General features: G+C 31.7%; 2 protein-coding genes across 5 annotated transcripts in view; one reads left to right on the top strand and one right to left on the bottom strand.

Annotated features, from left to right (window-relative positions):
* Positions 1-16,546, top strand: part of LOC126699737 (phospholipase SGR2-like) — a 119,847-nt gene that overhangs the window by 48,991 nt on the left and 54,310 nt on the right. The window lies entirely within an intron of this gene.
* Positions 5,323-14,096, bottom strand: LOC126700177 (disease resistance protein RPM1-like). 4 transcript variants are annotated; one of them, XM_050398213.1, is made up of 6 exons: positions 13,851-14,096; positions 13,630-13,711; positions 12,873-12,948; positions 6,844-9,681; positions 6,347-6,403; positions 5,323-5,620 (listed from the first exon to the last, which is right to left on the bottom strand). In XM_050398213.1, exon 4 carries the CDS (start codon positions 9,542-9,544, stop codon positions 6,863-6,865), a length of 2,682 nt encoding a protein of 893 aa, XP_050254170.1. In that variant the 5' UTR covers positions 9,545-9,681; positions 12,873-12,948; positions 13,630-13,711; positions 13,851-14,096; the 3' UTR covers positions 5,323-5,620; positions 6,347-6,403; positions 6,844-6,862. The 4 variants fall into 4 exon arrangements, with proteins under 4 accessions (XP_050254170.1, XP_050254173.1, XP_050254171.1 ...); XM_050398216.1 differs by lacking the exon at positions 12,873-12,948; XM_050398214.1 differs by lacking the exon at positions 13,630-13,711.

Raw genomic sequence — 16,546 nt, 5'->3', positions numbered from 1 at the left:
GCATCGGCAACCCACGATTTTGATCTCACCTCAACGTTAATGCCCATGATAGTGACAAACACTCCGATCTCACCTCAACGCCGATTCCAATCTCACCTCAATGTCGATGTCCACGTCGATTCCGATCCCATGGTCGTGACGAACACTTCGGCGGCGGACCTTGCCCTCACAAACCTCGCTTACTACTTGCAAGCCAATCTTCATGGCTTCGCCGTCCCTGGCACCAAGCTCTACCTCGCCTCGATTGTCGATTCCTTTGTTCTTTCTAGGTTTGTGATGATTCCATTTCTGGGTTTTGTTTTGAACTGGGAATTGGAGTTTGATTTGAGGTGCAAAGAGAGAAGAAAGAAGATTTTTGGGTTTGATTTGAGGAAAGAACATTGGTTGGGAGAGAACACCGATTGGGAGTGAGAGACAGATTGTGAGGAGAGAGAAAAAATCAATTAAAGAAGTTAGAGGAGAGAGAAAAGTCGAATAAAAAATAATAAATCATATGCCACATTTTGTCCATACCGTGGCAAATTTGTGAGGATACTATAGCATGTTGCATAATTTATGAGATTTGGTACGTCTGATAAATGGGGTTTTTGGTGTTTGATGTGCCAAATATGCCAGATGCCAAATATTTGGCACATTTGGCACATCTAGTGTGGATGCTCTGATATGCATGATATTCTAACATCCAAGTGTCACATCAATTTAAGAGTGATATTCATGATATTCTAACATCCAAGTGGGACAGTGATCAGATTAAAATCAATTTAAGAGTATTCATGATATTCTAACATCCAAGTGTCAAATGGGTATCAATTGCACCATATGACTGTAGGTAAACAAGATTAGAAAGAAAGAAAGAACTGGCTGGTGCAGCATAAAGCTGTTGCAATACCAGTCATGACGAGGCAGATTTACAGTAAAGAAACAGATTATAGCAAAAGGTAGGGAGAGGTATAAGAGTTTGGGTCTCTAGGCCCTAGAGGCACAAGAGATTTTTTAAGTCTTAAATTTCAGATATCATATGGAAAAAGAAAAAAACTGTGTTCTTAAGGCGCTCAGACGACTAATAAAAAAGTTTGTTTGTTTGTTTGTTTGTTTTATTTTTTTATTTTTTTATTTTTTACTTTTTTTCAGCCTTGTAGGATTTTTTTGGGTAAAAGGTGTACACTGAAGATGTGCTCTGGGTTTGCTCTCATAGGAATTTGGTTATGATCAATGAGAGGATCATTAGAGGATTCTTATGCCTACATATGTATACATATGCAACAGTTGCAAGGGATTTGCTGATCATAGTTATTGATTAAGGAATTCTTCATGCATTACCTTTTGTTGGAGATATCTTGAGCATATAAGATTACATTGATTTGTAGTCTTTTTTGAAATGACATTAATAGATATATTTGTATTAAATATTTTATAACTATTTATTTTCTTCCTCAGCAACTTCAGCTGTTGCTTTGAAAAATTAAATTTGACCAACTCAAGCTATTAAGGGTATTGGAGGTAACAGCATGATTAGTGCTTGAATTGATAAAAATACTTCCTCCTCCAGGCATCCATCCAATTAAATCGGTTATACTTGAAGTTTCTGAAGAGGAATCCAGTCTATGATGGAAAGGTTTGCAGCGGAATGCATCCCTGGTTTTTCTAATTTTTTAAAATGAAATATAAGTTATGTGCATAGAATGATATGAATCATGCTAACATTTATATAGGTTTCAATATATAGGCATTCGTTGGGAAGTGTCCTTTCCTATGATATTCTCTGTCATCAGGAGAATTTATCCTCCCCATTTCCAATGGATTGGATATACAAAGAACATGCTAGAAATGAAGAATCATCTCCTGATGTGAACAACCAGTCTTCTCCGTGTGACTCTTTGACAAAGCTGGAGGATAAAGATTTCTCGGTTGTTAATGAAACTGAGGACAGGGTGGATCACTTTGAGGACAAGATTACTTCACAAACAGATTTAGATGCTGAAAACGAGGAAGAAGATGCTGAAGATTCCTCAATAATTGTGGGTCCTATCACTTCAGATTTAGATGAACTTACTGCAAAGGCTATGGACTCCAAGCAACCAGGTGGTGAGAAAGATGTTGATGAATTACTTTGTGATTCTAGTGACATACTTTTTCAGGGGCAGGGTCAGGAGTTTTTGTTTGAAGGGGAAAAAGTTGCGGCACTAATATATTTATCATGACAACCTCACATATATACATACATATATATATACACACACACGTTTGTTTTTTTTTTTTTTTTTAATTATACACACACACACACATATATATATACACACACTTTTTTATTTGATAAGTTATATATATACACACACCAAGCAAAAAAAAAAAAAAAAATAGAGTTTAGTATTTTCAATCAAAATTATGTTTGATGGTGATCTTTCATAAAATAAAATTTATTTTTTCCATTTTCATAGTGAAATTCTTAGAAAATTTCATTTTAAATACAAATTATCAAATTTTATACTAAAGTAAGTAAAAAATCTTTCAATTGAACTAATGAAATTTTCAAAAATACAAATGATCCAAAACTTGGAGGAATAACTTAGTCTCCAAACATATTTGAAGTTACCTTACTCTAACCTATTATGTGGCAACTAAAGACACATTTCATGTATAGTTTTAATGACAAGATTTTTTTAATGAGTTAATGATTTGTTAATCGTCACATAACGGGTTAAAAAAGATAAATTCAAATATGTTTGATGTCAAACTTTATCAAATATTTAACAGATATAAGAGCACATTTTACAATAAAAAATAAAATTGCGAAAAATGAAGTTATATCTTTATTACTACTAGTGTGTAACCCTGTGCATATGCACGAGTACATTTAAAAACAATCGCAATTACACACACACACACACACACACACACACACACACACACACACACACATATATATATATCTATATATATAATTTGAAATCTAATTGGATCTAGACTCTTCGATTGTTACCCCCAATAATTCACTTGCCACAAAAATTAACAAATTAGATGGGACACATGATGCAAAATTGAACTCTAATTAAAATTCAATCTAAAATCTAATTGAATTTAGACATTTTGATTTTTGCACCTAATAATTCACTTGACACAAAAATTTAAAAATTAAATGACACGTGACACAAAATTAGACTCCAATTTAGAATTTAATTAAATTTTCTCTCTACTTTAGCTATTAATATATATATATATATATATATATGACATATAAATTTGAATTTTTTTAATTATATAATTATGTTTTTTATGGTTTATTAAATTGGACTCCTCGTTTTCTACATTAAATTAACTAATTTGGCACAAAAATTTAAAAATTTAGATTAGATAGGACATGTAGTGCAAAATTAAACTGTAATTGAAATTCAATTTTTACCTAAATTAACTCATTTGGCACAAAATTCTAACATTTAGATTAGATGAGACATATGGCGTAAAATTAGACACTAATTGAATTCTAATTTGAAATTTAATTGGATTTTCTTTATGCTTTACCTATCATTATATATATATATATATAGATTAGACCAATTATTTTTTTTAAGAGTATCATTTGACTAATTCAAATATTTGGGGGAAACTCTTATTTTTATAGACTAAAATTTGAAAACATTAAAATAATTATATATATATATATTTATATATTTTCAAAATTTTGGGGGTGCCATGGCCCCCCACCCTTCAACACAGCTCCGTCCCCTGCTTTTTCAGAAGAGGGATACCTTGAGTGAAACTACGAACATGGATTCTGGCATCCAGATTGAGGGTTTGGAGAAAATGACTGAGGACATGTGTGAAGATGAAGGCAATAAAAACAAAGCAATCAAATTGCTGAAGAAAGAGGTGTGACTATAAAAAATGATCATTTTTCTTCATGGGTTTCTATGGAACCTTTTGTATAACATGTAATATTTGCTGCTTCAGATTGATTCGTTAAAGACCAAAATAGTGGAATTGGAAAAGCAATGTGGTGGTGGAGATACAAGGTTGCATCAAGGTGACCTCCAATCTTCACATAAAAATTTCCCCCTTTTTTTGTGTTTATATGTCTGAGTTTTGATGTGTAAAATATACAGGAACTAAGGAGGATCTTACAACTATTCAAGAGCAACACATAGATGAGAAGCTGCCATCTGGGCAAGATGATGCACCAATGAATTACACCCCATATATTAAGTACACGAAGCTTGAATTTAAGGTAAAGAAGGGAGATTTCTGGATCCTTTATTGTGCAATTTCTTTTTTCCTTTCTTCATAATGGAGTACCTTGTTCTTTACTTTATCTAGTGCTTGTGGATTTTCAAAAGTAAATGCTTGCATCTCTGAAGAAGAATGAAATTGGTTCTATGTTTAGTTGCAAATCAGATCTGCTCATATTTTGGAATGGGTATATTTTCTCATATGACTAAAATCTTTTACATCAGGTTGACACATTCTTTGCAGTTGGATCGCCTCTTGGAGTATTCCTCGCCCTTCGTAATATTCGTATTGGCATTGGTAAGAGTTAATATGTATATGTATGGGTGCATGAATATTATTCAAATTGTGTGCTCACTATTGTATCCATGAAAAAATTTGTGGGTTCTCCAAAAATATTATTTAATTCATTTTAACAATTTTGCTATGAAGAGGGGCGGTAGGGTGTTAAATAATTTTTAGATAAAATGAAAACTTTATTTTATTATTATCATCAATCATAAGATGTATAGAGTTGCAAGAGCAAAATTGTTTATGAAAAAAGAAAATAGAGGTGCGAATGCATTGGAATAGGTTGGATTTTGCATTGTGTTTTTTTAAAAGCCAACAATTTCACATGTTGAGAAATGTTCAACTCAACCTGATTCATAGGGAACATGTAGGGTTGGGTTGGGTTGTTGGAACTATTTTGTCAGGCCTAATAAAAAAATTTGGTTTTTATTCAACAATTTAAACCCATTTTTTTAATAAATAATTAAAATTTCATCTAAAATAAATCTCAAAATACTAAGATAGTCTGAACTAACAAATTTAAAGTAAGTTATAAAGTCTAAAATAAATTAAATTTTTTTGATAGGTATATAAAATCTAAAATAAATTAAATTAAAGAGTCTATACATTTATATTTTTTTAAAGTATTAATTAATAGCGGGGTTGGATCGGGTTATTTGGATTGAAAATTTTGTCAACTTTTCAACCCCATCCAATTCAAGTTTCAAAAATATAAGGACCCAACCAAACCCTTCAACCCACAAAAAACAAACCCTGATGTTGGTTTGGATCAGGTTCATCAAGTTGTTAAAGAAGAATAAACAAAAGAACTATAAAACTCAGAAACAATAGAAAAACATTCACAAGGATGTTAATGGTTTACACAAGCTAAATTACCTACAAATTACAATCCACGGTTGAACTAGTGACAATTTTCCAACAAACTGCCACAAAGGCATCTTGAAGTTCAAACTTTTACATTTATTACAGAAAAATAGGAAACAAAGTCTTGAGAATTAATTTACTGAACAACAACAAGAATACACAAACAATACTTAGAATTAGAGCTCCAAACAAAATAGAATCCTTTCGAAGCAAATAAGGCAAACTCATAATCTTCAGCATCATTCTACCAAGAGTAAAAAAAAAAAAGATATGGCTTATTAAAACTGACAAATTCATGTTCCAACACCACAAATAATAAGACATCATAGCCAAACCAAATCTAAAAAACCTCTGTACATACAATGGAAAATCACAAGCAAAATTAGGATTATTGACATGCATGGAGGACACATAATGAAAAAACCCAAAAAAAGTCAGTGTTACATAAGTCACAATCTTGTATCTTCCAATCACACATCATTCATAGAGGGCTTTCTGGGAACATATGGTGGGCATTACTCACATACAGAACACGCCTACAAACACACATTCACACATGCATACACACCAAAATACATATTAAAAATAGTATTTTTGACACAGGTTCCAGAAGCTAATTTATTCTATTTCAAAGAATTTGACGTGTTTATCAGTTTATGTCAAGATGGTAACTAAATCAAACTCCAAGCAATCAAGCAATAGCAAGCATTGTTGGGCATGAACATGGTTACGTATTTATCATGTCAGAAACCGTTAGTTTCAAAAACTTAAGCTATTACAAAGTGGATAAATAATATAAGTCGAGCGTAGATAAATTTGTTAGTGAAATAACTTAGATGAAGCAAAGCTTTTTTTTTTTTTGGGGGGGGGGGGGGTGGGGTGGGTTAGATGAAAGATAAAACTAAATGCAATAACCATTCATGAAAAAAGATAAAAAGAAGAAGAAAAACAGAGAGAATTGAGAAGCTACCTTCATGAAACATTCTCAAATTACTACCAGATATAGATCTTTGGATGCACCGCAACACTGGATAACAATGTGAACACTTAAGAGTTAAAACATCCTATTATCAAGGGAAAAAGAATAAAAGTAAAATAATAAAAAGAAGAAGCTATTATTGGTCAATGTATTTCATGATGACTAGTTCTCAAATTATATAAGAAGCAAAGTATGCACTTGGAAGTTTGAAACACAAATTTTGATATATAAACAAATCATAAGCTAACATGTGGCTTACTAAAACAAACAATACGTGGTCCAAACCACAAATAAGACATCACAACCAAACCAAATCTAAGAAACCTCTATGCATAGAATCGAAAATTATATGCAAGCTTAGAATAGATTACTTATTTATAATGTCAGAAACCATTCGTTCAAAGAAATAGCTTAAATGATAAAATGAATGCAACCATTCATTTAAAGGTTAAAAGTGGAAGAAAAAATAGATAGAACTGAGAAGCTACCTTTGTGAAACATTCTGAATTACTTCCAGATGTACCTCTTTGGGATGTGCTGCACCTTTAGAATATCCTCGTTGCGAATGCGATTTTTAAGTTCCCTTGAGGCAGATGTCAAATCCAGTTGTTGGAGATTTTGAAGGTATTCAATGCCCATGGGCACAGTCTTTAACTCCATGCAGCTGTCAATCCATAGGGATTTCAGATTTGGCATCACCTCCTTTTCTATTATTATCTCGTCCAATTGAGGGAAATTACAAATCCACAACACTGTAAGCTTAAGAAAGCCTGTAACGAAACGTAGCTGTTTTCCAACATAGGCATTAGTAAGTTTAAGACGTCCCAGATGGGGCAAAGCAGCGATGTGAGGGAGTAGATCTTCTTCCAGTCTCGACCAATGCAAATACAAATATGTGAGGCTTTGAAGTGAACGAAACCACTGTGGCACCTTCTCCAGTTTTCCAGTCAAAAGAAGCTTTTGAAGGTTGGGAGGAGGAGACGAGAGTGCATCCATTCGGAGAGTTTCCTCCTCATCAGTTACCTTGATAGACAAGATCCTAAGAAGTCTCATGTTTTGAATTGAGGTGCATAAGTCCGTCTCATCTGCTGCTTTCACATTTGAAATACCAATTGTGGTCAGTTGAGTCATGCTCCGAATTTGTAATACCAAGTCATCGTTTGCTTCAATAGAACACACAGCTTGCAAATTCTTTAAACGTACAATATTTGATGGTGTCTGCGTTGCTATATAATAATTGAAGTCATTCCAATTTCCAGTGAATCGAAACATAAATAGGTATCGCAAGTTTTGCAACTTTCCTATTCCATGAGGAAGGGTCTCTATTTGTGTGCCAAAGATGTCTAAGGTTTGAAGATTAAGGAGCCTCCCTATGGAATTTGGGAGCTTCTTAAGTAAAGTTCTCCTTAAATTCAAATATCTTAAGTTGAATAATTTGAATACTTCATCAGGCAATTCATCAATGGGGGCATCCTCCAAATCTAGAACCCTTAACAATTTACTTCCTGAAGGCAATGATTTCAGTGTCTTGTCAAAAACAAGAAAACAACGAAGCTTTGACATAATTGAACATGATTTGAGTTCTTTATTGGTTTTGTGAATTGAAATGCGGCGTGCTTTGCATTCTCCCATTTCTTCTCTTCCATCATGTACAACACCAAACTTCTCTCTCTCTGATATTGATAAAGCAAGCTCCCGCAGAAGATCATGCATTTTGAATCTCCTTGGCCTTCCAAATTCATTCCTCTCTACAACTTGAAGCATGCTTCGTAAAATGAGTTCTAATAGATAGCTCTCTGCTACTTCCTCTGGCAAGTAGCTTTTATCTTGTTCTACAAATCCTTCTGCCATCCATAGCTTAATGAGCCTTTTTCTTCGAATCTCATGATCTTCTGGGAAAAGAGAGCAATATAAGAAACAATGCTTCAACTGATATGGTAAATCGTTGAAACTAAACATCAAAATGCTCTCCACTGCTTTTAGCTTAGGATTTTTACTCAGACTCCAGTTCAAGTTGTTGTGAATTTCGTTCCACTGAGACATATTCTTGGAATACATAAGACGGCCCAAAGCTGCAATTGCAAGAGGTAGGCCTTTACATTTTCCCACAAGTTCCTGAGCAAAAGATTGAAGCTCCGGTGGACAACTTCCATTAGGACTACTTGCAAATGCTTTCTTGCAAAAGAGTTCCCAGGCTTCTTCATTTTGCAGCAATTGAATATGATGAATATAATGTTTACCTCCTAAATGATAGCAAGCTACATCTTCTTTTTGAGTTGTAATGATGATTCTGCTCCCAAGACTACTATGTTGAAGTAATACATTTATTTCATCCAAGAGATTTGTGTCCCACACGTCATCCAAGACAAGTAGATACATTTTATCCTTTAAATAGCCCACCAGCATTTTCACTAGCTCTATGTGATTCATGGAACTCAAGTTTGTAGGATCCACTTCCTTCATTGACCTGTAAAATCGATTAATCATGCTCCTCAATAAGTCTTCTATGTCATATGCTTGGGAAATTGTGATCCATGCACAACAGTAGTTGAAATGTTTCTTTACATCATCATTGTTGTAGGTGTTGGCAGCTAGTGTGGTCTTGCCTGAACCTCCCATCCCAACTATCGAAATGACAGTTTGGTGTTGTTCCCCATCCATCAACCAACCCATTAACAATTGCCTTTTCTCTTCAATCCCTACAAGTTCGTCTTCCTTAAAAAGAAGAGATAATTCAGCATGCTGCACCACTCGTTTCTGATTATCTTTAGAACTAGTTCCCTCTGTACGATATCTTTGCTTCCTCTCTGGTACGCCCTTGATTTTCCCATTAATTTTTTGTATCTTGGTGGCTGTTTGACGCCTCACCCAGAGATTTTTTGGAAAGTAAATGGTGTGGTTAAGGATCCAAGAAGATCGACCCCCAATTCGTTGGAGATTCATGTGATACATGAACTTATCAATAATGTCTTCAACATCATACACCATGTCTCTCACATTTGCCACCCAAGTTTTCTCTCCTTCACTCCCTACTCCCTTCCTATCAGCATCTACTAAGAACGATTGCATGCTTAACAACTCATCTTTGATATCTTCAATTGCATCACGAGTCCCCCATAACAACGATGCTTCAGTTGAAAGAATTGAAATGATATTGTCAGTCAAGAGTTTCACTACAGCCTGATCCATTTTTAACTTCACAGTTCAAACTCCTGCTTCTAGCATAGTGACCAAGTTTTTAGGATCCCCTTCTTCCAATTCTATCACATCAGTGAGAAAGAGAGTGAATGCTTTGACTTGTTGCCCACCGGTCCTAGCTAGGAGACCTACACAACCACAGAATAGAGGTGAGAAACATAATGCAAGAAAGTATTCTAATTCTCAATAAGTGTACCAGTACGTCAGTTAAGTTGCAGAATGATTTTTTTTTTTTTTTTTTTTTTGGGGGGGGGTAAGTGGTGTAGATACAATGATTTTTATATTTATTTAAATTAAACAATGATAGTTGTATTTATCTAAATTAAACGGAGAAATATTTCTATTTGTCGCTGGCAACATTTTCATTTTTTTTTTAAACAGAACATTCCAATAATTAAAATATCATCGTTTCCATATGGTTTGTATTTATGACACCAGATATCTAATATGTTAAGCTAGAAGGATGTGATTCGTGAACTTTCAAAAAAATAAAAAGAAAAAAAGGGATGTGTACATTAATCTTTACATTAGATTTATTTTATTTTATTTTATTTTATTGCATAATAATGGCAAGGGAAGGCAAGGTACCAATAAATGTTTATAAAGATTTAAGGAGTAAGATTCTCAAAAAAAAAAAAAAAAAAGGATTTAAGGACTAAAATGAAATAACAATAATTTGATAAAAGAATTAAAAAATTATATAATTTATGGGCCAAAATTTTGACTTTTCTTTTTTTTTTTTTATAAAATTTCTTTAGAAAAAAAAATAATTGAGTCTTTCTAAAATATCATCCTTATCTTATTACAAAAATTAAAACTATTAAACAAATTATTACATGATAATAATTACATTTATTCTCAGGTAAAGACAATAAAAAACATCAACAAAAATATAAATTTTCACATATTAAACTTGTTCAAGTGACAATTAAATCATTAATAAGAGATGAAGTTTAACAAATTTGTTTTTTTTTTTTTTTTGAGAAAAATTTAACACAGTTGTTTGATTTGCCATGTTTAAGAGATGCTTTACAATTTACATTTCAATTTTCCTTGATCTATTATTTCTATATTAATAAACCATAGAGTCATGTTTCCACAAGGGACCAATTTATTTTAATTGTTTTGAATCTTCTTATTCTTAAACAAAAGTCTCATGTCCTACTCTAGTGTTTCACTTTATAGTTTATACTTCATGAATTATAATATGTAATGTGTTTGATTTTTTATTTTTAAAACAATATACTTTGGTTACTTGAAAATGAGAGGGGAAAAAAAACCATGTTATAGTATGTAATTGGTAGAACATAAAATGGAACACCCAAAACATGACCGAGGGTTTTTATTCCTCTTTATCATTAATTGATCAAACAATTTGGCCTTTTTTTTTTTTTTTTTTTTTCCAAACCGATAAGTTTCATTGATAATAAAAGCATTGCAATTTGCAATTTAAACCAAATACAGTTAGACAATATGTGGCCAAAATATTAATACATAAAATGAAGTGATTCCACCAACTAAAAAGATATAAAACCCTTATTTAATTCCCCATGAAATAGCCCCACAAGGCCACACTTACAAATAAAATTTTACTAATAAAAGGATAAACTAATTGATTAAAAGTAGAACAATTAGAAATTCAAACTCCCATAAAAAAAAATTAAAAATTAAAAAACAAATTAAAAATTCAAACTAACCCAACCTCAACCTCATGTAAGGGTGTCCATGCAAATTAGAGACCCAACAAAACCGACCAACTCGATCGGAATTGACCCGTCACAGCCAGATCTGACACCTCTAATAGTCGATGATAGGTTTCAACACTTAGAAACCAACTCTAGTGAGTCGAGTGGCGGGTTTCATCCTCAAAAACCCGAACCACCCAACCTACCCTACAAAAACTCAAAGAAGGCCAAAAATTACCTAGATCAGGCTACGATCTAGCACTCCTCAGCTCCGATCTGGCCACGTTTGGCCTTCCTTTACTCAGATTCGCTCAAATCCGGCCAAAATCTACTCTTTTTCTCACTCAGATATGCTTAAATCCGGCAATATTTGGTTGGATCTTACTTATATCTACTCAAATTCAGCCAAAACTTCAGTAAGCCCGACTCTAACTCTATCGATATTCTTAAATCTCAGCCAAATTTCCATAGATTTGAAGGAATATTAGCCAAATCTTGTTAGATCCGGCTAGATTTTGGCCAAAATCTGGCAATATTGGAAAAATCGAAACCAACCGATTCACACCCGAAAACCAATATGACCCGACCTAGATAATCTGAAACTTCATTCAGGTCGGTAGCGGGTTGAAATCTTCTCCACCTGATAATGTTGGGTCGAGTTTGGGTTGGGCACAAACCCAACCCGGCCCAACCCGTGAACAACCCTAACCTCATGAAGTGTAGTCTCAACAATTAATAAAGAACTAGTCGTGGATTCGTGCGTTGTATGTGATAATATTTTTAGGATAGTCCCATTAAATTTATTTTTTGCAATTTGGACTAATTTAATAAATAGTAATGTATTTTATAATCATATTTTCATTTATTATAGGAACAATCACAAATGTAATATATAAAATTTTTGTCGTACCAAAATGAAAACAATACAATTTTTCTCAAGAATTCAAAAGGTAGCAAAAATATTAAAAAATATATAAAATTTGAAAATTATTATTTTTAATTTTTAAACAAAAATTTTCAAATCCAATTGTATCTACCGTACAATCTAAAACACCAAAAAACGTATTAAAAAAATCAATAAAAACTACAATTCAAAAAAAGAAAAGGAAAAATAAAAATCACATCAAAGTCAAACTTCTTCTTCCGAATATGTAAAAATTTTTAAATGTGATGTGATCAAGCCAAATATCCAATGCATAATCAAATTCAAAAAAAGGTTTTGAAGTGAGCAATAGAAATATGTCAATATTCCTAAGAAAAATGTGTTGGTTATAACTTTATATATAATGATTGTAACCAAAGTACAAAGGGGAAATATTTAGAGATTTAAAAAAAAAAGAAAAAAGAAGAAGAAGTATTGTGTTATTATTATCATAATCTAATCTAACATCTAATCCAACATATGAAAAATGAATAGATAAATAAATAATTTTAAACACAAAATTGAATTTGCTTTCTTAAAAATCTCAAATAATACACAAATGAGATAAGGAAACGAGCAATACAAAATATTTGTAAATGCTTAAAACAATTACTCAAGTATCTAAAAATATCATATAATAAAGACATAACAATTTGTTGCTAATTTGTTAAACAAAATATTTACAAAAAGTGAAAGGAAACTGCACAAATACCATTTTCTTCAATTGCATTAATTGTTCTTCATCGTATTGTCCAGATTATCTTGCTGTTTTCCAAATAAACTAAAACCTGACAACAACACAAAATATTGACATATTATAATATGATTTTTCTTTAAATTTGGTCAACAACATTAAGACTATTTTGTGTTGTAAATTAAATGATAAAAAAACGGGAGTACAAACTTCATAAAAAAATCCAACAAAAAATGTGTGTGAGAGAGAGAGAGAGAGAAATAACATTTTTGTGTGGGAAAAATATGAATAAAATGGGAGAGAGTAACAAATTTATAGTAAAAGAAAAAGAATAAGAAGAACCAAAATAAAGGAAGATAAAGGGGCAAAATTATATATAAAGTTAAAACTGTCTAAGAGGAATATGTATAGACAATATTTAGTTATAACATCAAAATTAAAGTTGGTGAATATATAATGTTAAAACCACTTAAAATAAATTTGTAAAGTCAATGTAATTATATATTTAATATTGTCAAAAAAAATTAAGGTAAAAAATAAATATGGAAAACAATAATAGCGTAGTAATGACGTGCAAGATGAAGTGGCTTAACAGGAATGTAGCAATAATAAATGCTACGTTTCAGCTTTTAGATATATATATATATATATATATATATATATGTCTATATCATATATTCATCATCTGAATATATGATATAGACATAAGTAGAATTGAACTACAATTTACAATATTCAAATTAATAAAATAAAAAATAAAAATTTCAACTACAACCTCCAGTCCTAAGTCCACTACTCGAAATTGATACCCAAGATTTACACCATCTGATATTCAACTTGAAGATAGATGTAGGAACCTAGGAGATCCAAAAGAACAAATCATCAAATATAGAAACAAATGCTAATAGAATAAACTCACTTGAAAATTAAACTTGAATATTTAAAATATGCAAATACAGTGGTGAAAAATGAGAAATATTTAAAGAATAAACTTACTTGAATATTTTCTTCAGAAGAATTGTATACTTCGAGAGCTTACAAGGGGAGTTTACAATTGAAGGTGATAAAGAATAACAAATAGGGAGGATTGCAAATGAGAAATAATATCAAAATGGTTTTTCTCCCCTCTGTTTTTCACTTGAGAATGAGTAGCCTTTTTTTTTTTTTCCTTCTCAGCAAAACAGAGAATGAGTAGCCTTTGACAGACCTGAAGTAGCCCTTTGTTGACCACTTTCTACTTCTTTTGTTTTCACTTGGCTGTTTCCTCTTGTAATTTTATTTCCCAAATGGATTTTCATGGTCTGAAGAATCTTCACTTTATGACTTTTGCTTCACTTTATGACTTTTGCTTCAACTACTTGTCTGCCTTTTGAATTATTGTTGTCACACAGCTCCTTTTATATTATTTTTACATTTATTTAGGAAAAAGTTAACAGCCCACTTGCTTTACCATTTGAGAGAGTCTTCAATAGTCATCATATTATAATGTTGAGAAAGATTGTCACCATGTTCACACTAAACGTGGACAATTATCCAATATATTATTTTTCGTACGAGACTTTTGAAATAATTGTGATTGGGTCTTGGCTTTTTCGATGAAGGTTTGGTATTGAATTGTTGATCACTTGGACCGAACAATTGATTTTGAATCTGCATTATTAGATCAGCGAATATGAGGCAATGTTTGGTATCTCCAACAAAAATAACTTTTGTAACTTTCAACTCGTATCCCAACAAGTTCAGAAGTTCTTATATTCGTATGGAAATAGCTTATTATTAGTAACTCTTTTTTTAATGTTTATCAAAAGATATTATTTTTAGTAATTTTTATGTTAAATATGTTACCAAAAAAAAATTAGTTTATTTCAAAAAATCTAAAAGTTAGGATATTTGAAAAAAAAAAAAATGAGACAAAAAGCAAAAAAAATAAAACTTTTCTCAACAATTTCCAAGGGCAAAACTAATATTTCCAACAGAAACTTTAAGGGTTCAAATCCTTTTTTTTTTTTTTAAATTTAAATAATTGGTTAAAAAGTAAAGAAAAAAAAAAAAGCATGAAACCTTCATTATTGAACCCATTTTTAAAAAATTGAGCTATTCTCAGTTGATACTCAATACGTTAAAGTTAATAAAAGCTTTTGTTTTTGGTTTTTGCTTAGTCTCTCCGGGGCTTCAATTCTCACGGATTGAGCCCAGCCTCGAATTTCCACATATTGAAGATAAATAAATAAAATTATATACACTCTTAACTTCGATTTTTTTTTTTTTGAGAGGTAAACAGTTTATTCACACACACACACGGGGAGTGGGAGGCCGAGTTTAATATCACACAACTCACTCCTTACAAAAGCCGGTAACTCTTGTAAGAAGTGTGAAGGCTTTAAACCCTTGTGGACACACACACACAGGTGATGTGGGACTAAATCCCTTCGAGCCTTTTTCAATCAATCGATCAAGATTTTTTTGAGAGGTAAACAGTTTATTCACACACACACACGGGAAGTGGGAGGCCGAGTTTAATATCACACAACTCACTCCTTACAAAAGCCGGTAACTCTTGTAAGAAGTGTGAAGGTTAAATGCGTATCATAAGGATATCATACGATCAATACCATATCTTTGGTTTCTCTTTGGTATGGCGCCCTTGATTTTCCCGTTAATTTTTTGTATCTTGGTGGTGGTTTGACACCTCACCCAAAGATTTTTTGGATTACATCAGCATAGATTTCGTTCATCAGCGTTGACTTTACTTAATTAGCAAATGTCATAAGTATTAGAATTCCATAAATACTATGATCTTTGTATTTATCTAAATTAAACAATGATTTTTTTTTCTTTTCTTTCTCAAAAAAATAGTTTTTATTTTTATTTTTTAGGAAAAATATATTTAAACAATGAGAAATATTATTGTTCTATTTGTTGCTGACGACATTTTCAATAATTAAAATATCATCTTCTCCATATAGTTTGTATTTATGAGTTATGACCAACTCGTTGTCTAATTTGTCTGGTCAACACTGGAAGGATGGGTGCATGTCTTTTACATTAGGCTTCTTCTTTTTATTTTTTATTATTGCATAATAATGGTAAGGGAAGGCAAGGGTACCAATAAATGTTTATAAAGATTTAAGGACTACAATGAATTAACCGATATTTGATCAAAAGAATTATTAAAAATTATATAGTTTATGAACCAAAATTTTGACATTTTTTATTAATTTGACATGTTTAAGTCTTTAAGAGATTCTTTACAATTTACATTATAATTTTCCATGAGGATTACATCTAATTTTTCTATATTAAAAAAACCATAGTCATGTTTCCATTAGGGACCAATTTGTTTCGAGTGTTCCACAATATTCCTCTGTATCATTAATTCATCAAAGAGTTTGGCCTTTTTTCTTTTCAAACAATATGTTTCTTTGATAATAAAACTATAAAAGCATTGCAGTTTGCAATTACAACCAACACGGTCAGATAGGTGACCAACAGATAGAATATAAAATGGTAATACATAAAATCAAGTGATTTCCCCCAGTGAAAAAAAAAATAGAACACCGTTATTTATTCCTCATGAAATACTCACATAAGTAATTGATAAAATTTCAGTGTGTTCTCAATAATTAATAGAGAATAAACATATGATATAGAGATAAGTAGAATTGAACAAGAAGTTACAATCTTCAAATTAA

Source organism: Quercus robur, chromosome 9, assembly GCF_932294415.1.
Source record: "Quercus robur chromosome 9, dhQueRobu3.1, whole genome shotgun sequence".
In the NCBI taxonomy this organism is placed as follows: domain Eukaryota; kingdom Viridiplantae; phylum Streptophyta; class Magnoliopsida; order Fagales; family Fagaceae; genus Quercus; species Quercus robur.
Note: the sequence above shows the minus strand (reverse complement) of the source record. Positions and strands in the feature narration are given on the sequence as shown.